This window comes from Chrysemys picta, chromosome 10 (genome assembly GCF_011386835.1).
Source record: "Chrysemys picta bellii isolate R12L10 chromosome 10, ASM1138683v2, whole genome shotgun sequence".
Lineage (NCBI taxonomy): Eukaryota > Metazoa > Chordata > Testudines > Emydidae > Chrysemys > Chrysemys picta.
Genome location: NC_088800.1, coordinates 1,574,559 through 1,596,393, shown reverse-complemented (window position 1 = coordinate 1,596,393; position 21,835 = coordinate 1,574,559). Strand labels below are relative to the sequence as shown.

At 41.8% G+C, this 21,835-nt stretch overlaps 1 protein-coding gene across 3 annotated transcripts; it reads right to left on the bottom strand.

Annotated features, from left to right (window-relative positions):
* Nucleotides 1-1,832: 1,832 nt before the first annotated feature.
* WDR76 (WD repeat domain 76) lies at nt 1,833-20,701 on the bottom strand. 3 transcript variants are annotated; one of them, XM_005300667.4, is made up of 13 exons: nt 20,554-20,701; nt 18,812-19,225; nt 16,914-17,006; nt 15,417-15,472; nt 13,141-13,267; nt 12,007-12,108; nt 11,846-11,889; nt 11,615-11,768; nt 8,554-8,709; nt 6,787-7,004; nt 5,951-6,103; nt 3,413-3,466; nt 1,833-2,246 (listed from the first exon to the last, which is right to left on the bottom strand). In XM_005300667.4, the coding sequence occupies exons 1-13, from the start codon at nt 20,644-20,646 to the stop codon at nt 1,991-1,993; spliced, it is 1,920 nt and encodes a 639-aa protein (XP_005300724.2). In that variant the 5' UTR covers nt 20,647-20,701; the 3' UTR covers nt 1,833-1,990. The 3 variants fall into 3 exon arrangements, with proteins under 3 accessions (XP_005300724.2, XP_005300725.2, XP_042712464.2); XM_005300668.5 differs by lacking the exon at nt 20,554-20,701 and adding an exon at nt 20,293-20,451; XM_042856530.2 differs by lacking the exon at nt 20,554-20,701 and adding an exon at nt 19,467-19,719.
* Nucleotides 20,702-21,835: the final 1,134 nt, after the last annotated feature.

The window sequence follows — 21,835 nt, the reverse complement described above, 5'->3', positions numbered from 1 at the left end:
ATAGTCCTGCTGCCTTTAATACTGAATGCCGTGGTAATGAAATGTTATCCTTAATGTCTGAGTAGAGTGAATTTTAACCCAAACCAGCCAAAATCAATCACTCCAGCAATGCAGGTCTGTCTGCTGATCCCCTTGGCAGAGTAGGTGTCTCTGCAAAGAGGCAGCTCTGAGGTCTTTCCCCCCCGTTCACCACTAGCTGTCAGGGGAGAGCTCATTCAGCCCCTGCTTACACATTAGTGAAAATGAAAGAGGGCCAAGCAGGGAGTGTGTAAGTGTCCACACACAGCTCTAAACTCTTTCAGCCGCAGCTTCTCACGAGCAGAGGGGCCTGTGGCCACTTTGATTCCTCTGCTCCCAGGCAGCTCCACTCCTTCCTTTCCAGACTTCTTTATGCCCTTGAAGGAAAGGAGAGGAGGGCAGTGAGCAGTGGCCCAGAGCAGAGTAGGGGTGTCTATGCAAAAAGGTTTTGAGGTCCTATCCTGCAAAACACAGTCTGAGGCTGAACTTGCCTCAGTCGAGAGGTTTGATCCAGACCATCTCCTGCTGCCAAGAATTCTCTTACTTCTCAGGAAAAAAAATCACCCACATCTGGGATAGCCTTGGGCCATCAAGAACAAGCTGAAAGCAGGACCAGAAACACCAAAGTTTGAGCCCACTGACACAAGTAAAAATGTCATGGAAACACAGAACAGTCAGTGCCACCACCTGCAACTCTGACTCCTTGCTGGATGCTAAGGGAGAGTGTGTGAAACATCTGCAGCCCCTTCCTAAAAGGGACTGTTCCTGTCAAAGAAGGCGATGATGATCTAGCATCCATACTAAAAGATGCAATACTACAACCAATACTAAGAGAAACTACTTCGTGATGCTGGAGTATCACAAACTACAGACCACCTCCCCTCCCTTTTCTACACAAGCTAAAAATCAAGAAGCTAACAAAAACTGTCTCCAATGTCACTTGTCGACAGTCAGCTGCAGAGGGGCAAGGCAAGGCTCAATCCTTTCCACTGTATTATTCAACAGCTTAGCCACCTTAGAGAGAGAATATCCTGCTGCAACCTTAACTTGTCACCTTTACAATGAAACCATTAGGCAAGCAACAATGGTTGATTTGTGCTTTTCTGCAAAACCCTGTTTATTTTATTACCTCAGCCTCTCAACTCACCCCATCCTCTCTGTATTTAGGCCATTGTGTCCTAGCTCATTTGTAGAAAGTGAACTTCCTGGGGCAGGGACTGTTGTCTGTGTTACATATCTACAGTGCTTCCAACAACGGGACCTTAATCCCAGAGAGGAGTTTGAAGGTGCTACCAGAAGAGCGAACCCACAGTAACCCCCAGCTCTACATCCCACAATATTATCTGTGAAATTTCATCAAAATGCTGTTTACTTCCATTTCCAAATATCGGTGAAGAGGTTAAATAAAGTTACAGTTCCCACCTAATGCAGCATCCCAGAACAACTGAGCACCTCAGTGTATTGCGATTTATTATCATGTTCTTTACCCAATTCTCAGTGCACCTGACAACATTCATTTACACACACCAACATTAAACAATTCTGGGAGTAAGATTTCATGGCCCAATGTCAGACATTTTACTAAAGGGATATGTTTTACTGAAAACACAGACTATGTTGTATAATAAACTTAAGGTAAATTTCAGGAAAGCCACAATCATGATGTATTACGTCTAAAGAGCAAGTTGAGGCCCAATGTTAAAACTATACATGATAAATATTTGTTAAAGGTCATACTTAAAATGGCTTTAGGAAATATGACTTTTTAGTATGGATGCAGCTTTTCCCTACTTGAATACACGACTCACCATAGGTTGGTATGGTAGGACTGCTACAGATTTAATATTTGGAACTTAAAAAAAAAATACAGAATGTTTCCAAAATAATAAAATGTAATTTAAAACCTTTTAATGCATATTTTTGTCCTGAGAAACAAACATACTTTATGTAGGAAAAAAATTCAGCAACCTTTTCAATCCTTGAAAACGTGGAGACGACCACTGGAGTTACCACCCACTAAGATATTCTTTGTAGGGTGCACGGCATTGATGGAACAAACAGAGCCAAGGTAATCTACATTATAAAAAGAGTGCAACTGTTCACCAGTGTCCTGGAAGATTTCTATTTGCCTTGGGCGTGCCATACTGCCAACCACAAAACAGTCTTCCTGTTTAGGGTCCCATATTGCTCTGAACCTAGTTAACCACCGTCCTGTGTTATTGTTATGTCTATTCAGAAAAATGAAAGAGAAAACATGAAAATCAAACACTGAATTTAGTAAGTTGTATATTTAAATGCTGTCATTTCAAGCGCTCTTGTGTAGAGCATCCATGAGCCACACATCTATCCTCACCTTCTAGCCATCATCACATTCAACTTGTTTGGGGATGGTACTTTTCAGAACCATTCAACACTACTCCTCAACAGATCAGAGGAGAAGTGTACATTAATGATAAGATCCACCCCTTTCCTCTCACCAGGCCTTCTAGAGGAAGGGATTGTAAGAGGACAAAAAGGAGGACTAAAGGCAACAAAAATGTAGCAAGAGATCCTCTGACATAATAAGCAACCATTTGTAAAAGGTACTCAAGCTCTGGGATTGTCTTTGGATACAAATCCAGGGGAAAACCATTAAAACCTTTTAAAAAAAATGCAAAATTTTAAATGTTCAGGCCAGCCATACCTAATACCAGCCCCTCAGTGACCCCCGAGGTGGCAACGACTGATTTGATGGAGGGAGTCCAGCCTTTCTTGTTCACAGAAAGGATTTGCCAGCTTTAGGCCTGGGCAAAGTGGGAATGAAGAAAAGGGAATAAGGAAAAGAAAGATCTCTCCACTTATAAGCAGTGCCCTTTACTATCAAAATGTGTTGCTTTGAGGATCTTGTTCAATTGCAAAATATTTTTAGAATTACAAAATGTATAAAAGAAACACCAATTGAGACCACACCCTGAAACATGAGAAAACTTCTCAAAAGTACAGGGACATGCCAGGCTTTAATACTTTAGTTACACAAAAAGATATTAAAAGCCTCCTCACAAATCTAGTGGACTCAACTTTGGGCTGTATCCAAGCTGTGCCTGGAGCAGGGTGGCTGGGCAACCAAAGCTGGCTATACACAACCCTGATCCTGGGGTTAGCTGAGGACTCCATCTAGCGGCAGGGCTGCTCTCTCTTACGCAGCTGCCTAGGACACTAATAGCTGTTCTAGCAGCTGGAGAATCAGCAGGTTTAGGCAAGCCCCAGCCATGCCCCCTTTTCACAGTACAAGCCACTATGACAGCTCTCTGCTACCTGGCGGCTCACTCCACCAAGTGGTTACGCTAGCTTTACGGCAACTCAAAGCGGCCACAATCCTTATGCCGGATCCTTAGCACTGGTATATGTAACTTACCTGACAGCAGTGAGAACAGGAATCATAGAGGATAAAGAGCTGGTATCATAGACTCTGTGAAGTAAAGCAAATCATAAAAAATATAATTATATACAATTATATATATATATATATATATATATATATATATATATATATATATATACACACACACACACACACACACACACACACACACACAAATAAAAACAAGACTTGTCTGATTCCTGACTATATACATAGGCAGTTTACAGGTAATACATGTTTTGGAACACACTAATAGGTTCTGCACTTGTGAAATCCAATTCAGGGACAGGTGTTAAAGTCCTGATTCCATTAACAGATATGCCTTCTAAAGCAAGCGTTTGTCTTTTTGAACAGAATTACTTTAGTCTGTTCCCTTAGAACATTAGAGCGCAGCAGGGGCTGCAGAGGGCAATTTAAACGGGGAGAGGGGGAGGCAGAGATTTGCTCCTCCGCCTGATCTTCCTCTTCCCCTCTCCGGGGCACCACCACACCAGCAACCCAACACCCTGGCCCATGAGCCCCTACACCCACGCCCCCCAAATCTGAGGGAGTGGCATTGGGACCTGGTATGTGGGGTCAGAGCACCACTCAAGTTTATCCCAGCCAACAACAACGAAAGTTCACTAACAAATTTATTAGAGCATAAGCTTCTTCAGATGCTGTAGTCCACGAAAGCTTATGCTCTAATAAATTTGTTAGTCTCTAAGGTGCCACAAGTACTCCTGTTCTTCTTTTTGCAGATACAGACTAACATGGCTGCTACTCTGAAAAGTTCACTGTAACTTGAAGTCTTTAAATCATGATTAGAGGACTCCAGTAACTCAGCCAGTGGCTAGGGGTCTGTTACAGGAGTGGATGGGTGAGGTTCTGTGGTCTCCAATGTGCAGGAGGTCACAGGCAAGGGCTTCGTAACCTTTTTCTTTCTGAGCCCCCACCTCCAATATGCTATAAAAGCTTCATGGCCAACACAGGCCACAACAACTGGTTTGCTGCATATCCAGTAGATTAAAAGTCAGGGCCAACATTTGGGGGGTGAGGGGGAGCAAGCAAGGCAACTGCCTGGGGCCCCACACCAGAGGAGGCCCCGCAAAGCTAAATTGCTCAGGCTTCGGCTTCACATCCTGGTGGTGGGGTCGGGGCCCCGGGCTTCAACTTTCCGCCCTGGGCTCCAGCAAGTCTAATGCCAACCCTGCTTGGCAGACCCCCTGAAACCTGCTCACGGCCCCCCAGGGGGTCCCAGACCCCTGGTTGAGAACTGCTAGACTAGACGATCATGATGGTCCCTTCTAACCTTAGTTTATGAAAGCGCTGGTGCCCATTCCTGGCTCCAAAGCCTATGGAGTAGAGGGTTACCCAAAGTAAAAAGCTCACACAGACCCCCAGTACTAATATGCTCTTTTGAAAATATATCTGGAATATCTGAACTTCTACATTTGTCTTGTTCGAACTGCAAAGATTTATGGAGATTTACTACTGGGTTGGTTCCATATCACACCCTACTTTTTAAGGCTAGGTCTTTAAATATCTGTTGTGCGTATGGAGCTGTAAAGATGTATTGCAAGTAATATACAAAGAACTCGTGTAGCTGCATTTCCTCCAGTCTACACAGAATTAGTATCCAACATATACATGTAATTTATGAATTAATAGCAACCATCCATTTTGAAAGATGATGATGTAAGCACCAACACAGTTCAGTTACTGTCAGTTGTGCTGCAGCATCGCAAGTGTCTAAAAAGTCCAATTCTTGAGCAACAGTTTTTGCCGTAAATAATACAGGAGTAAAGCGCAAGGCCAGAAGATGAAGCCAGTGCACTCTTATAACTAGAGGCCTGCTGTGCTTTCCTCTTTGCTCTCTTCACTGTCTTCTCATCCACCTCTCTCTGACATGTCAGGTATAGTGGTATGATTATTGCATACATTCTTGAAAGAATATGATTTTGTTTTTAAACACCCACTGTTTTGTATAGGGCCTGATTTTTCAGCCTAGCCTTAACGAGGCCTCCCATTTTGTGCCTACTATTCTGTGATGTAATTTAGGTTACTTAAACATTTAAGTACCCAATTTGTGATGTAATCAGATACTTAGATGTCCAGATTATTTAAATAAGGATCACAAAACTGACAGCATGAAAAGTGAGACTTTTTTAAAAATACAGTCCAGGCTATGAATTCAGTCCTAATTATGTCATATGCTGTATCCACCTCTAGGCAACATATAAAAATACCAGCTCTTTTGTAAGACTTTTTGCAGCAACACTGAAGAAATTCAGGATCTCAGCACTTGTAACTGCTATACATGGACTCATTAAAAAAAAAAAAAAGGTTAATGTTAGCCCTATCTCTGTGTCTATTTATGGTCACAGTTGTAGGTTATAAAGAGAAATGAGGGCAAAAATGTAAGCAAAGAAATCATTTGTTATAAAAAAATTTACAAGAAATTCTACTTAAAAATGTCAAGAAAAAGCTATCAAGAACAAATATTAGGCAGTGAATTGTACTTCTGTATTATCTTCCTTCCCACACCCTTACCTCAACGTATCATCAGCACATGTTGTCACCACTCTGTTACCAGTAATAGGTGAGAAATAGGCAGAAGCAACACTCTGTGTGTGTCCACTGAGAAAGCTTATGGGCTTGTTTCCATTAGGCTTCAGGTACCGTGCATCAAAAATGCAAACATTCCTGCAAGACACACACAGCACGCCATTTTAGAACAGGTTTCATTATGGAATGGGAAGTAGTTACATTACTACTATAAAGTGAAGTAGTTGCATAAACTTTAAAATTTAAATTTTCAGTTTCTACTTACATGGAAATGGAGGAACAGAGTGCACTAGCTGCACCTTAAAAAACCTAAATACAATAATAATTGCCTTTTAATAGCTAGAATTTATAGTACATCCTGCCCTAAACCACTCACAAGGCAAACAGTAATTACAAATGTCAATTCCTTCATGAGCCATTACCAAAAGCCTTTATTTTCCCCAAGGATCACTAAAAAAAATGATGCTACTCGTTTTTGAAGTGGCACCATCTGTGAAACTGGCAACTGCAGGTGTGCTAGTACTTTTAATCCTCTTCCCAAAAACAAAATGTCCCATCAAGTCCTTTTCTTACTCCCAACACCAAAATATTAGGGAAAGCCAAATTATATCAGTTTTTACGTTTCTTTGTAGAACGTTTTCCTAAATGATCAGAAAATACATATTTAGGTTAAAAAACTAACTTCTGTATTATAAATATCAGTAGATGATCGCTCTCCCCAACCCGATGCCATTTACAGCTGACTTCCAATGCCTTCCTGTAAAACCATTGCACAGAGCTCTTAAAGCACACAAATCACTAATACATTTTGAAGTACATACACTGCACCAGCAGCAATGAAATACTGTCTGTTCACTGGATGAACATGGACAGTTCTTGTTGTCTTTGAATTAATGTTTGCAGTAAGTTCAGAAGAAGTTCCTGGTGTCCGTCTGTCCACAATAGCCACGTCACCATCCCACTGTCCTACCACCAACGTGGAGGCATTGTCTGCCAAGAAGTCAAAGGAAGAAAAGCTGTTTTCTTCACTTCTGTACACCTAAGTATGGAACAGGAGTTTATGTAAGGCGATATATAATTGGTTAAAAATAAAATCAAACTAATCAACTATTTCCATATTGATACTTCACAGCTACTGAAGTATACAATAGAATGTCATTTGCTTTAACTATACCTATGTCCTTTCACACTGAATTATACTAGTAACATCAGTTAAAACAGCCGCAGTGATCCATTTAAGTGGCTTTTTCATGAGACCACATGGAATACAGGAAGTATCTCTATATAGGGTATTTTGAACAATAAACTGAACACAATGCAAAGTATGGCAAATACAATGTACTTCAAATCCTATATTTATAACTCCCACATAAGGTCTTGTCATCCCACTATTTCCACAAGCAAAGGAAAGACTCACTAAGCAAATCTCAGTTGGGTACTGAAGTGGGTAGTACTGGCTCTGTCCCCACCCCAATCCCAGGGAAGCCCCTCGTCAGGTGCACCAAGAAGGATCAAGCTCCATGGAATTTGAGGAACAAACTCGGAATGAGGAGAAGCCTTTGTCCATGCCAGTCTCCCATCATAGTGACAATTATCCACAGTTGAGGTAATGGTACTTTAAGCAACATTAATTTAAGACTTCATTACTGTGCCCTCCGAGGGAACCTGGCCACTAGCAGCACTCCTCTTGTAGAAGCCATGCAACCATGAGAAGCCAGGACCAGGCGAACAGGGGTTCTCAAACTGGGGGTCAGGACCCCTCAGGGGGTCGCAAGGTCATTACATGGGGGGTTGCGAGCTGTCAACCTCCACCCCAAAGCCCGCTTGCCTCCAGCATTTATAATGGTGTTAAATATATTAAACAGTGTATTGAATTTATTAGGGGAGTTGCACTCAGAGGCTTGCAATGTGAAAGGGGTCACTAGTAAAAAAAGGTTTGAGACCCACTGGGATAGAAGAATTGCAAATCTCTTCCCAAGATCCACAAAGATAGGATGTATGTGCCACTTGGCCCCTTTGTGGCACTACAAGCAGTTGTCTGGGGAAAAGGGCGAGAACAATTAAGCTAACGGGTTTTACATTGCATCATGATTGATATTTTCAGAGCTCCTCTAAAGAAAAACTGTTAATTTGCTGCTTTAAAATATACTCTCTAAAAAATAAAAAAAATTTGAAGAGATTTACTGGGTTAAATAAAGAGTCACATGGATGCAGATGAAACTCATTTTAACATGAAACAGATTTCCTTACTGAGAATAAGTTAAAGAGGGTGTCCATGACACGTTATGAGGATGTTCTCTTAAAACACTGCAGTCAAATAAAAAACAAGGCAAATTTTCCAGATACTTGATTGGCTATGTGGTTTCCAATTTTTTTTTTTGGGGGGTGGGGGGAAGGCTGTATTTTTATGAAAAAGTTTTTTATGGTTATTTTATGTAGCCTTATGAGGAAATAGTGGTAAACTTTCCAGCAACCCGAGGAGCTAACAAATTATTTTTGGTATTAAGTGGTTGAATATACTTCAGAACTATATATATTGATAGATTCAAATGGAGACTTATGCATAATGGAAGTGCATGAACATTCACCTCTTCAAAGACAGCTCTGGTAACATCGCCACATCGTACTGTTCCATCATGGCTCAGGGATAGCAGATGAACAGGATTAAATGGAGAAAAATACATGCAGCTTACTGGTTGACTATGTGGTATAAAGACATATACTCCATCTTCAGATTTAGAGTTCTGAAAATAAAAAGATTTAATGAACACAATGTTAAATTAACCATGTCATTTCTATTTTTGCATTTTATTGCTCTTTCAAAAAGTTACTTATGTCTCAATTTTGTATCACAACTAATATTGATTCGCTTTTTCCTAATCTTTTTTGAATGATGGCATACAGCAACAAATCCATTCCGCTAGGTAAACTAATAGAACAAGACTGCTTCCAGCAGTCCAAATTGTAAATTTAGCCCTATTTGAGTCTCTCTGAGGCAAGTCTTTGGAGCCCTTGCTCAGGCTGAACTGCCACTGATGATAATGAGTTCTGCCTGAGGGCACAGTGCATTATTTTACTCACAATTTACAGTTCAATATACTACTGACAGGCCCATGCTTTGTATCCCCTCATCCTTTTCATCACTGTACAACTGGCTTAGCTACATGTGCTAGACATTTACTGTCAATTTCATAATTACTGTACCTCCCAGAGAGTAAGAGCTGCAACTTCTGCTATAACTTAAGTTCTATCTCATCGGATTGTTTTTATTGCTAGACTGGGTTTACATTCAATTTGGGAATTAAAAACTGAACAGTAAAACTTTCCTACATCTTATCTTCTAATAATGCTAATACCACGATAGCATCCAATCAAAATTTAAAATACAGTCAAATGCTTCTTTTTTGGTTCTGGTACCATCTTCCTTCTATGGATGTTATTCTTTGCCCCAAAACTGGGCTACCTTCAGTAAACCTAGACTGAATTCAGAGAAAGCCAAGACAGCTATTACATCTTAATTAGTAACACAAACTTCTCTTGTGGACGAGCTTTCCTGAGGAGGTTAAAGTATCATTTGCTTTATCAGTAGTCATTTGGAGTAAGAGGGTGAGTAGGTCTTGTTGCCCATGCACATTATGATAATTCTGTAGGCCTAATATACACAACTGTACATGGGAATGTGATAATTTCTGCCTTATTCCACTGGAGAAGGGAGATTCCAGGCTTATGGCAAAAGCATTTGTTTCTTGTTCTGTTGATTTGCAATATCATACAACCATAGAAATGTAGGTCTGGAAGGGGCCTCAAGCCGTCATCTAGTCCATTCCCCCATGCTAAGGCAAGAGTAAATATCCCTAGACCATCCCTGACAAGTCTTTGTCCAACCTGTTCTTAAAAACCTCCAAGAATGGTGTTTCTACAACCTCCTTAGGCAACTTGTTCCTGTGCTTAACTATAGTTAGAAAATTTTGCCCTAACAACCAAATTAAATCTCCCTTACTGCAAACTAAACTTGTCCTACCCTTGATGGATACTGAACCCAGATATACAGAACAATTACATTAGGTCATTTTTAGAGGGTTTTACAATTTATTCCAATTCTTTTTTTGTGTGTGTGTCACTCCATTATTTGTGTGTGTTGCAGCAGTGACCAAAGGTACCAATCAAGAATGTAACCACATTGTGCAGGGGGCTATACAACCATATATAAAGATATAGCCTCTGCTTTTAGAATTTAAGACAATGTAACAATTCTAACAAACAACAGAGGAAAAGGAGTACAAGCGTAATGGAAATAGGTACCTAAGAGATCAACGATCTTGTGGATCCCCCATTACTTTAGTACATGATCACTTCATAATCTTTAATATTTTTATCCTCATAACATCCCTGTCAGGTAGGGGAGTACTATTATTCCCATTTTATAAGTGAGGAACTGAGGCACAGAGAGGCTAAAGGGTAAAGTCCTAGCCCCTCTGAAGTCAAAGGGGGTTTTGCCACTGACTTCAATGGAGGTAGGATTTCACTCTAAATGCATTGCCTGGAGTCACAAAGGGTGTGTCTATGGCAAAGCTTCAAACCGGACCTGGGACGGCTGGCATCAGAACCACTGGATCATACTTCGCTTCATCATGTAACAACACTGGTTGGCACAATTTGATGGCTCTAAATTATGAAGATTTTTTTAAAACTATACATAGCTGGTATATTATCTTTGCGTGTCTTAATCTAGCTAATGTTAGTTGACTGATTTCTTGGAGGCATCAAGGCAGAAATGGGTCTTGAGGAGGGTTTTTAAGACAGTAGCTTTACACACTAAGTCAGGGAGGGTGGCTTCATGGATAAGGGACAGCATGAAAGGAAGAGCAAACAGCTGCAGAAGAGAGAAATGGGCATTTAAGATGGGCATCTATGGCAGAACAGAGAGGATGGTGACACAATAGAAGATATTTGCAAATAAGTAGTAAAAGGCAGAATTGTAAAGGGTCTTAAAGATGAGGACAAGAAGCTGGAATATAATGCATTAGAAAAACACGGAGCTAGAGTAGACAGTCAGAGAGAGCGCTGGCACATTCAGAACAGTGGGCAAGGAAGATGAAAGAAGCTACAATAATCAAGTCACAAGAGAAGGACATGGACAAGAACTTTGACTGTAGGAATAACGAAGACAATTTGATTTCAGAGTCAAGGTGATATGAAAAATAGTAGTTTGGATATGCTAACAAATATTCAATAATTTTCTACAATGTGAGAGAAAGGTCAGTGAGGTAATATCTTTTATTGGACCAACAACTTCTGCTGATGAGAGGAGAGAGACAATGTAGCATAAATAAATGCATGCTAGTGTGTGATGGCATAACGATTTTATTTACAGGAGTTGAGATGACATGATTCCCTCATTGCCATCATCCCAAACTCAGGCACATAAAAATTGTATTGCCTACCCCCACAAAACAAAAAACCGTATTGTCTCACAGACGTTACCACTTTAGCACTGGAGCCTCGCTTCAGTAATTGTCTACTAATCAGATTTACTAAAATCATTCTCACCAGTTATCTGACTTCCCTCCCACCCCATAAGATTCCCAATAGATGAATCCTAAGCACAACCCTCTCCTCCCCCAAAGAGAGATCACACAAGCAATTTACCAAATCCCAAAGACCAATCTGTCCAGACTTGTCTCCAGCTGCCACCAAGGTCCTGCTTTCAGAAGGATGGATAGCCACAGAATAGATTCTATTTTTGACAACTTTTGTAACAGCATCTTCACTCAGGATCATATGACTCAGACTGGCTTTGTATCTAGGCAACATCGTTAAATTGTTAGATATTTCCCCCCCAGGGTTAAAATTGACAGAAATACATCGTTTATAGATTACCTTTCTAAGTTACACATGTATTTTTCAGTATCATTAGGGTTTATCTGCATTGTAAGACAGAAAAAAAAAAGTACAAGTTAAATTTGGGCACAAATTTACTGGCAAAGTTATTATGAGCTCAGGCTAAATGCCCCCAAAAATTAGTGAATTATGACGGATACCTGACTTATCTTTGTCCATGTTTCCAGAAATGCGTCCGTTGATTCAGTGCTCTTACTCGGATTTGCAGGTACCATTGGAAGAGGTCCAGGTGGCAACTGAGGCTATTTAAAAGGCAGAACAATGTTAAATACCCTGTGCATTTTTTACAGCTTCCCAACCAGTTCATTCAACTAGAAAAATGAATAAGCAAAGGGAGCTATTTAGCAATTATATATGCCACAAACATAAATCTATCCTTTCACGATATTAAAATGTGCATAAAAAGAAATTCATATCAAAATATATCTTATTCCAGGAGAGAAGGGCAGGAAATAGTAAATACAAGTGTGTAAACAAGTGGCCTCCTATACCCTTTTCCTTTTCTCCCAACTCTGAGAAGCATTGTTTCCAACAACTATATTGCAGAAGTTTAGCGTTATTTCCATAGTAATACAGAAAACCTAAATTATCAGCTCACACAGGAATATAATTTTACATGTTGCTATATAACTTCCTCAAATAAGGTAGTACATGTCTCAGGAAAAAATAAGCTAATGAAAAGTTAGATTCAAGATATGCTGAAAACACAAAAAACGAACAATTATGAGTCTATGAATTACTGGGCATACGTAACATTCCATCAAGATTCTATAATGTTACACAGAAGTGGGAAAGTCTTATTTCTTCAGCTTAAGCCTCAGAACATAGAATTAACTATTGCACACCCCACTTCTGCCATCAGATTTACCTTTCAATAGAACTTCTCAGAGCATGCTCTGTTGAGATCATTTTGAATAGAATTTACTTTGTTTCTGCACAACCCTAGATCACTTTCACAGGGCCATATTCTCCTGTTCTTGCTCTTGAGAAGCCCCACAGAAGCCAATGGGGCTTTTCATGGAACAAAGTACTACTCAACATGAACAAGGGTGGAAGAATCTGACCCATACTATTCACTGCATGCAAAACTTCTCCAGTATCTCCAGGTTATCAAATAAAACTTATTTAGCAATTAGGAATATGTATTATCACAGTTAAACCCATTCAGATTTATTAAAAATTTCAATATCTCTAAATAAAAATCTAACATGTTTTCATAAAGCTGCCAAATATGCACTGTACTGTATTTCTTCCTTTCTCCTTCACCATCTTACATATTCATCAATTACTGGTTCTGGCTGTGCTGGAATTTCGGGCAATGGAACTCCTGATGGATCTACTCTTTGTAAGCGCATAGATCTTCGACGTACTGTCTCAGCTTCTGTCTTTTTGGGCTTAACTCTAGAGGAATAGAAATAGTCAAACAATATATATTCAAATAAACAATGGGTTCCTAGGGTGAAGGAATCCAAAATAGGTTTGGATCTTTATTTCTAGAGTTCTGATCCAGACTAATATCACAAATAGCTTTGATTCAGTCTAGAAATGTGTTTTGCTCACAGAATCATAGAAATGTAGGGCTGGAAGGGACCCCCTCAAGAGGTTGTCTAGTCCATGCCTGTGTGCTGAGACAGGACCAAATATACTTAGGCCATCCCTGACAGTTATTTGCCTACAAAAGAATTACTACACCACATTATGTTTTTCGTCTATGTTGTCTAGGAATGTTTATCTTTACTACACTTTTGGTTTTCAGTGATAAATCTACCCTCTCACTGTTCTCTCTCCCCAACTCTAGGTATTTGTTCAGTGGCAAACAACTAAGTTAACACAGAGTTAAAGCTGGTTGGTGGTATGTCATCCTCTGGCAGAACAGTGAGTGGAGCAAAACCCAAAACTTCTGAAATCAGGAAATGCAAAGTTAAGGTTGTCCATGCAAACTTAACTCTGACCTCTTTCAGCAATGCCCTAATACACCCTGTTAACACATACACCTTTACTTTGCCAACCCCACAGTTGCTGAAATGTACATGTTGAATCTGTCTCTCTCCAGGCCTCCATTCAACCCACTAGTCTTCCTTTATATCGTCTTCCATACTGTATTTTATTTTCTTCTTATTCCTCTGTCCTGTAGCTTGTTTTCCTGTTTTTACTTAATGCCTGTGTTTCTATACTTATTATACCTATACCTAATGTTCCCTTTTATCCTTTAAATTTTTCCTCTCCAGCTCCCTTTCCCTTTATTCCATTATCAGACTGATTTTTTTTTTCCTTAGCCATCAAGCTAGATATCATACTAGATGACTTCTTGAGGTCCCGTCCAGCCTAAAATTTTATGATTCTATAAGAACAAGTTGCTCTTGAAATCTCACTGAAAATACAATAGCTACTTTCATGATATTTTGACCAGAAAGACATTCATACTACCAAGTAGAGGGGTAGCCGTGTTAGTCTGGATCTGTAAAAAGCAACAGAGAGTCCTGTGGCACCTTTAAGACTAACAGATGTATTGGAGCATAAGCTTTCGTGGGTGAATGCCCACTTTGTTGGGTGCATGTCAACCTCACATGCATCCGATGAAGTGGGCATTCACCCACGAAAGCTTATGCTCCAATACATCTGTTAGTCTTAAAGGTGCCACAGGACTCTCCGATTCATACTACCATTATTTCTCTCTCTCTCTCTCTTTTTTTTTTTTTTTAAAGAGGAGGTTCAGAAATACACTGAGTGAAAACCTACCAATGGAGAAGTCACATGGACAGTTGAAGGTAAATGGTGGTCTAGATCAGGGGTTCTCACGACAAATTTTTTGGTGGCCTCAGAGTGCGGCCACTAACTCTTGCTGGTGACTGCTGTTACAATTTTAACTACAATTTCTAATTAAGTTTAGGAAAGACAGAAATAAATATGCACATATATATATGTCCAAATAATTCCAATTTATTTATGTTAGGATTTTTTGCAGACTCAATAAAAATAATGTACACTTGTCGCTATTCTTTACTGGAACTAAATGGAACAGAAACACAAATAAGGTGCTTTGCACGTTCTTGTTTATTGTGTGTTTTGGGTTGCTTTTTTAAAGACTTGCTAGCTAGTAAGTCTGCTGCTGTGAAAAGTGATATTAACAAACATACAAATATCACTTTTCACAGTGGAAGACTTACTCAGCCCTGGAAAACCCCGGGACAAATTAAGCCCTGGATGGGGAGGTGGATACAGTGGCAGTGGGGGCCAGAGGCAATGGGAAGAATGGATGGGACCCCAGGGAAGGTGGGGAACTCACTAGCAGCTTGCTCCTCAAGCATTTGTCTCTCCAGAAGGGGGCAGGACCCAGCCTCAGGGCAGGGGCCACTGCTTTGGCCCATCCCCCATCACAGTCCAGGAGGCTGTGGCCGCAACTCAAGCCCCTGGTGGCCGCATATGGCCACGGTGGCTGCATTTGAGAAATGCTGGTCCAGATCCAGATTTAAATATGTACTCCATACATATGACAAAAGTAGAATTAGCAAAAAAAATTTGATGCATATCTCAGATATGGTTATTTTACCTTTTGATTCCATGAGATTGTCCTTTGGTTGCCATTTTGCGAAGTCTTGCAGCTGACTTTAAAGAAATGTAAGAAATATAGTCAGACGAACAAATGGTTTTTTGGAATATTTTTGTGCAATGCAGTTAACTAAAGGAAACTAATGATTATGGAGTGACTAAAAATTACAGTTTTCTGTGTTTATTCTCTCTCAATTAATTATCTGACTTGTTCAGTTTACCAAATTTTCCTAACTTCCAATTCTACAAACTAAAGAGTAAATCCGAAACTCAAACAATGCAATTTCTGCCTCTTGTTCTTTCAAGTCATGTTACCCACTACCAGAAAAATTCACTGAATAACATGGATGGCACACAAGAACAGAATACAGTCCATCTTGCTATTCTATAGCTGTATTCATCTTGCAGTATAAGAAAAACAAAATCCTAAACAAGAAGCACCAGAGAAAGTGACTTTGAACAGAAATCATATTTTAAAAGAGACGCTGATATATAAAAACTTATATTAGATTTTGAATTTATGAATAAGATTCAGAAGAGGATTAGATGTATAAAAGCTGTAATATTAGTTTAACTCACTAAAATTATAATCACTATGGGATTTGAATTCAGCATACAATTGCAGGGATAAAGACCAAACTGGGAGCAGCTGAGTGCTTGTTCAGTGTTTTATTTCTTTAGACATACGGCACTTTAGAGTGGTTTGTGTGCACAGGTAGGAAGGAGTCCGATATGCTACATGGGGGGAGGGAGGGGCTTAAACTTGTCTCCTCTGAGCTCTTCAGAGACAAGTGGGCAGATTTGCTCAAGTCACTCCCTCCTCCCCCAACCACAGAGATTGAGTCTTGGTGAGCATAAACCCCATTTCCTCCCAGCTAGGGCTCGCTGTGCCTCTGCACCTCGGACTGAACAGTTCCATCTCCAGCTTTTCTAGCTCTGTTGTGAGAAGAAACAGCAGAGACTGCTCAGAACCAGCTCTGGGTGAGCAAAGGAGTGGACTTTCAATGAAGGAACTTACTCCTTAATGCCAGAGTAGACCTATGAGAAAGAACAGAGCAGTACACAGGAGAGAGAAGGAATCTGGAAAGGAGAGGAAGAGCAGGATCCGCATCTGTAGATAACATTTAAAATGTCACTACTTTAATTTGTTGGATTGCTTCCTCCAGTGTAGCAGTGTAATACATAGCACTTATAATGGTTTCCATAACTTAAGTACTTTATAAATATTAATGAATGAAATCCCATCTTAAAAATAAAAATAGAGCCCTATCAAAAAGTATGCACAAAACATAATCAGATCACTGTGGTAGATCACTGCAATATATAATTGCAAAGTCAGTTGTGAAGTTTTTATGCCTTTCTCTGAAGCATCTGGTATAGGACAGTGTTAGAGACAGGTTTCATAACTAAATGAACTATGGGTTAGTTTTGCTATGGCAATTTCTATTACATTTAGAGTGACAATTTTATTCTTACTCTAGGAAGAAATCATACAAACCTCAAGCAGCTTTAGAGAAGCAAAAAAATTGGCATTTTCTGTAATGTTCTTTAGTCTTTTTCTTTCATAGGCTGACAGCTGTGAAGATCCATCCTGCACAAACAAATAAAAGCAATTGCTCTGTAGGATAATGTTTAGGATATTACAGAGTGCACAAAAAGGCCTGGACTGTTGAGAAAATAAAGCACTGTAAAAAGTCGCATGGCCTTTTTTTTTTTTAGGTTCCAAGCTTCTCTTACTTTATAGTGAGGAGTACCTGACATTCCTCCATTTCCAAACAACTGTTACAGTATGAGGTCATTAAAAGCAAAAAGACAACACTAGAAAGCTGACAAACTGGTTAAAACAGAACTGGGAGGAAAAGGGGGAAAGTGACACATTACAACATACTCCTAGATAGTAGTGCTTTAACAGAGCTCCATCAGTGTGGCCAGAAAGTGTCCAGTCACAGACATGAAAATCAATTTATATTTTGCCTTAATACAAAGAAGCTGTGGATTCTTTGTTTTACCCTACAACGGACATATTATCCCTGCCCCACCCCCCCAAAAAAGATATGCAAGAACAGGAAAGGATAAAACAGACCAGCCCCAAAGACTGATATTTAAGGAATGGTGACTGAATTAAATTTCTTGAAGGCACACCTGCTGAGTTTTGAAGAAGATCTGAAGAAAAATGTGAGGGAGCTAGTCAATATGGTAACTTTAGAAAACCTTTAATTGCACATGTCGACAGAAGCCAAGCTGGTTTTGTATCAGGATAGGAGTGTTTTGCACACACACCTCAGGCACACACTTATGAAGATGGAGTGTTAAAGATTTGTGTCAAAGTTCTTTATGGATGTTAAAATTATTTTAATAATATCTTTATTACATTGATAAACAAGAAATGAAAGCATGAAGCAATTATGCAACACTGAAAAATGTACAACAATACTGATATTAGGCTGTCTTATAATAGTTGTCTCTGGTATTGTTTATAGAAAAATTAATTAATAGAGTCCTTTTTAGAACTAAAGGTAGCTAAATTCTTTATAAGAATAGAATTATTCAGATGCGTCTTTCAGTTATATTCAGAAACCAAATACTGGATGCAAATGGAATAAGCTGTGTGTTATTTCTTGGTATCTTAGAGAAAAAGGGAAATGTGGTACATTCTGAAAATTATTATTTGGATTACCATAGCACTTAGGAGCCCTAGTGATGGGACAGGAACCCATTGTGCTAAATCCTGTACAACTACAGAACAAAAAGGCAGACTCTGCCCAAAAGAGCTTCCAATCTAAGTGTAAGAGAAGAGACAACAGATGGATAGACAGACAGAGTACAAGGAAATGGCAAAACAATACTGGTCAATATGATAATAAAATAGAATAATTTTCTTTTTCTGATAACAAAACTTTTAGGAACCAATCCCAAAACTGATACCACTCAGGAAGGTCCATGTGGAGTCAGTGGCAGGATCAAGACCTTAGGTTTGGATTTTTGCTATCGGGATTTTGTTTAGCTATGACTGCTTGCAAAAAATAGTCTCTCATACATTACAGACTGTCAAGATTAATTATGTTAAATAAACTAATATTTAGCTACAGCCAATATGTATCATTAAGAAAAAGATCTAAGACAGTGGGTTATGTAAAAATGAATAACTTATCTTGAATAATTATGAAAAAGTTTTATTTTTCTATCTTTAAAAATAATGAAGTAAAATAATTGTATTCCCTTTACTATTTTCTAGGGAGCAAACAGTTCTTCGTTTACAAAATCATCAATACTTGAAGTTTCAAAATGTGAAAGATGCCAAATAAGACAAATTGAGGGCTAGGCTAAGAATATATTGAGGAAGCTAAAAGCAAAAGAGAATCTAGTCACACAAAAAAACAATGTTTGGTTTCTTACCAGATAAGAGACATCGGAATTACTTCCTTCACTGTCTGTATCCCAATTGTTTTCTGAATCATGATCAACTGTAACTGAGGTGTTTGTGGGTGACACCATGCTAGTTGTATTATGAAGTGAAGACATATTGGGGATTACTCCTCGTGGACTGGAAGAAGCCTTATAGGATACATCTCTTATTTGCTGACTTGTGGGATCACCACGGGATTTTTTGACTTTTGGTTCTCTTTCTGAAGGCCCTTCATTACTAGAAAACTTTTCTAGTAAGCGTTTCTGGGGCAGACGTTTGTTGCGTTTCTCTTCTTCCATGGATAACGGGGTGAGAAGAACTTTCACTTGTTTTCTGAAAACTGCTCTTCGTTCAGCTTTTTCTGACCCATAGTTCATACTGGGGTTTTCTTTAGGTGTGTGCTCCTACACAAATGACGGAGAGAAAAATATGAAGTACACTACACTAGAACTCAGCTCCTGTAACTTGTCTCCACATAACGAGCAATAGGAACAAATCATTTGAAAACGAGTGCGTGTATTAAATATCATGTCATTTTACAAACACTTCAGTGTAAAAAAAAAAAAGCTGTTGCTGGGATTTTCTCACGCCTTATAGCTGAAGCCCAAAGTGTGAAACTTTCCTCCCCAAAGAACGTGCCCTTACCTAGTACCCGCTTGGTGTGTCCATGCTCATAAAGCACGCAACACCAGCCGTTCCTTCCACTCGAACGGCAAGGAAGTGCTACAAACCACTGATGAAAACATTTGCATGCGTCTGACGAAGTGGGAATTCACCCACGCCAGCGTGTGCTCCAATACGTCTGTTAGTCTGTAAGGTGCCACGGGACTCTCGGTCGCTTTTTACAGCTCCAGACTAACCCGGCTCCCCTCTGACCCTGTCCCCCCAGTGTTCTCCCACTACGCCCCGTCACACACAGGCTCTCCTGCCTCCAAGGGTCCGGCAAGCCCCAGACCGTGGGAAGTTGCCAAGAGGCAGATCGCTCCTGCCAAGACCCGCGTTTGCTTTTCTCGCACGGATCCGGGACTCCCTCCTGCCTTCCCCGGGGCGGCCGGGCGAAGGGCTGCAGGAAGCGGAGGCTGGGGGGGGTTTTACAGCGTTGAAAACCAGCCGCCGCTGCCTCGCACCCCGCTGTGACACGGGTTTTCTCGCCTCCGGGCAACTCCACCATCGCCCGGGTTCCCTGTCCCCAGGCTCGGGGCGGGGGCGCCCAGGTCAGGCGCGGCGGTGCCCGGCGCTGTACAAAGGCTCCGGAGCCGCCCAAAGGCGAGTGAGCGGCACCGGCCGGGGCCGGGCCCAGCCCCCGGGGGGCCCCGCTGCGGCTGGAGGGGGCGGCCGGGGAAGGGCGCGGGGAGGCGGCCGCCGGGCGCCCCCGGGCCGGTCCGGTCCCACACGCGGCGCCCGAGCCGCTCTGCGCTAGCGGCGGACGAGGCGCCCCAGGGGCCGGTCTCCCCCGACCCAAGCGACTGACCTGCATCCGCTGCCGGGCGAGCGGCGACGGCGGCTCCTCAGCCCCGAGCGTCCCGGCCTCGGCCCGCGGCATCTCCCCGGTGCGCTGCGGCGCGAGACCGGCGGGGGCGGGGCCTCCCCTTCCCGCCTACACAAGGGGGCGGGGCGCGGTTACCTAACGCGGGGGGGGGGGGAGCTGCGAGCCCGCCCCCCCGCCAGGCGCTGCACGTTCATGTCAGCAGCGGGGGGGGGTTGAGCCTCCGTTTAGCCTAATTACACTGACCTCATTAGCACCCCTGGGGCCTGCAGAACCAGAGCGGGACAGGTCACTGCGGGCACCGGGGTGCGGCAGGACCCGGCTCCAAGTGGGTTCCATGGGCTAGAGTCAGAGAATATCAGGGTTGGAAGGAACCTCAGGAGGTGTCTAGTCCAACCCCCTGCTCAGAGCAGGATCAACCCCACCTAAATCATCCCAGCCAGGGCTTTGTCCAGCCGTGCCTGAAAAACCTCTAAGGAAGGAGATTCCACCACCTCCCTAGGGAACCCATTCCAGTGCTTCACCACCCTCCTAGTGAAATAGTGTTTCCTAATATCCAACCTAAACCTTCCCCATTGCAACTTGAGACCATTGCTCCTTGTTCTGTCATCTGGTACCACTGAGAACAGTCTAGATCCATCCTCTTTGGAACCCCCTTCAGGTAGTTGAAAGCAGCTATCAAATCCCCCCTCACTCGTCTCTTCTGCAGACTAAACAATCCCTCAGCCTCTCCTCATAAGTCATGTGCTCCAGACCCCTAATCATTTTTGTTGCCCTCTGTCTGGACTCTTTCCAATTTTTCCACATCCTTCTTGCCGTGTGGGGCCCAAAACTGGACACAGTACTCCAGATGAGGCCTCACCAATATTGAAGAGAGGGGAACGATCACATCCCTCCATCTGCTGGCAATGCTCCTACTAATACAACCCAATATGCCGTTGACCTTCTTGGCCACAAGAGCACACTGCTGACTCATATCCAGCTTCTTGTCCGCTGTAATCCCCGGGTCCTTTTCTGCAGAACTGCCGCTTAGCCAGTCGGTCCCCAGTCTGTAGCAGTGCCTGGGATTCTAATTGCAGGACTCTGCACTTGTCCTTGTTGAAACTTCATCAGGTTTCTTTTGACCTAATCCTCCAATTAGTCTAGGTCCCTCTGTTTCCTATCCCTACCCTCCAGCACATCTACCTTTCCCCCCAGTTTAATGTCATCTGCGAATTTGCTGAGGGGGCAATTAATCCCATCAGACAGATCAGGGGTGGCCAACCTGCGGCTCTGGCACCACATGCGGCTCTTCAGAAGTTAATATGCGGCTCCTTGTACAGGCACCGACTCCGGGGCTGGAGCGACAGGCGCCAACTTTCCAATGGGCCGGGGGGTGCTCACTGCTCAACCCTTGGCTCTGCCACAGGCCCTGTCCCCACTCCTTCCCTTCCCGCTCGCTCCCCTGACCCTGCTGTGCCCTCGCTCCTCCCTCTCCAAGCTTCCTGCATGCCACAAAACAGATGATCAGGGGGTGCAGGGCCTGAGG

Coding starts and splice junctions, on each gene's coding strand:
- WDR76 (XM_005300667.4), bottom strand. CDS start 20,646: ATGGAACCCACTTGGAGCCGGGTCCTGCCGCACCCCGGTGCCCGCAGT. Junction 17,007..18,811: donor ATTCCGATGTCTCTTATCTG/GTAAGAAACCAA, acceptor TTGTTTGTGCAG/GATGGATCTTCACAGCTGTC. Junction 7,005..8,553: donor CCAGAGCTGTCTTTGAAGAG/GTGAATGTTCAT, acceptor TTCCATACTTAG/GTGTACAGAAGTGAAGAAAA.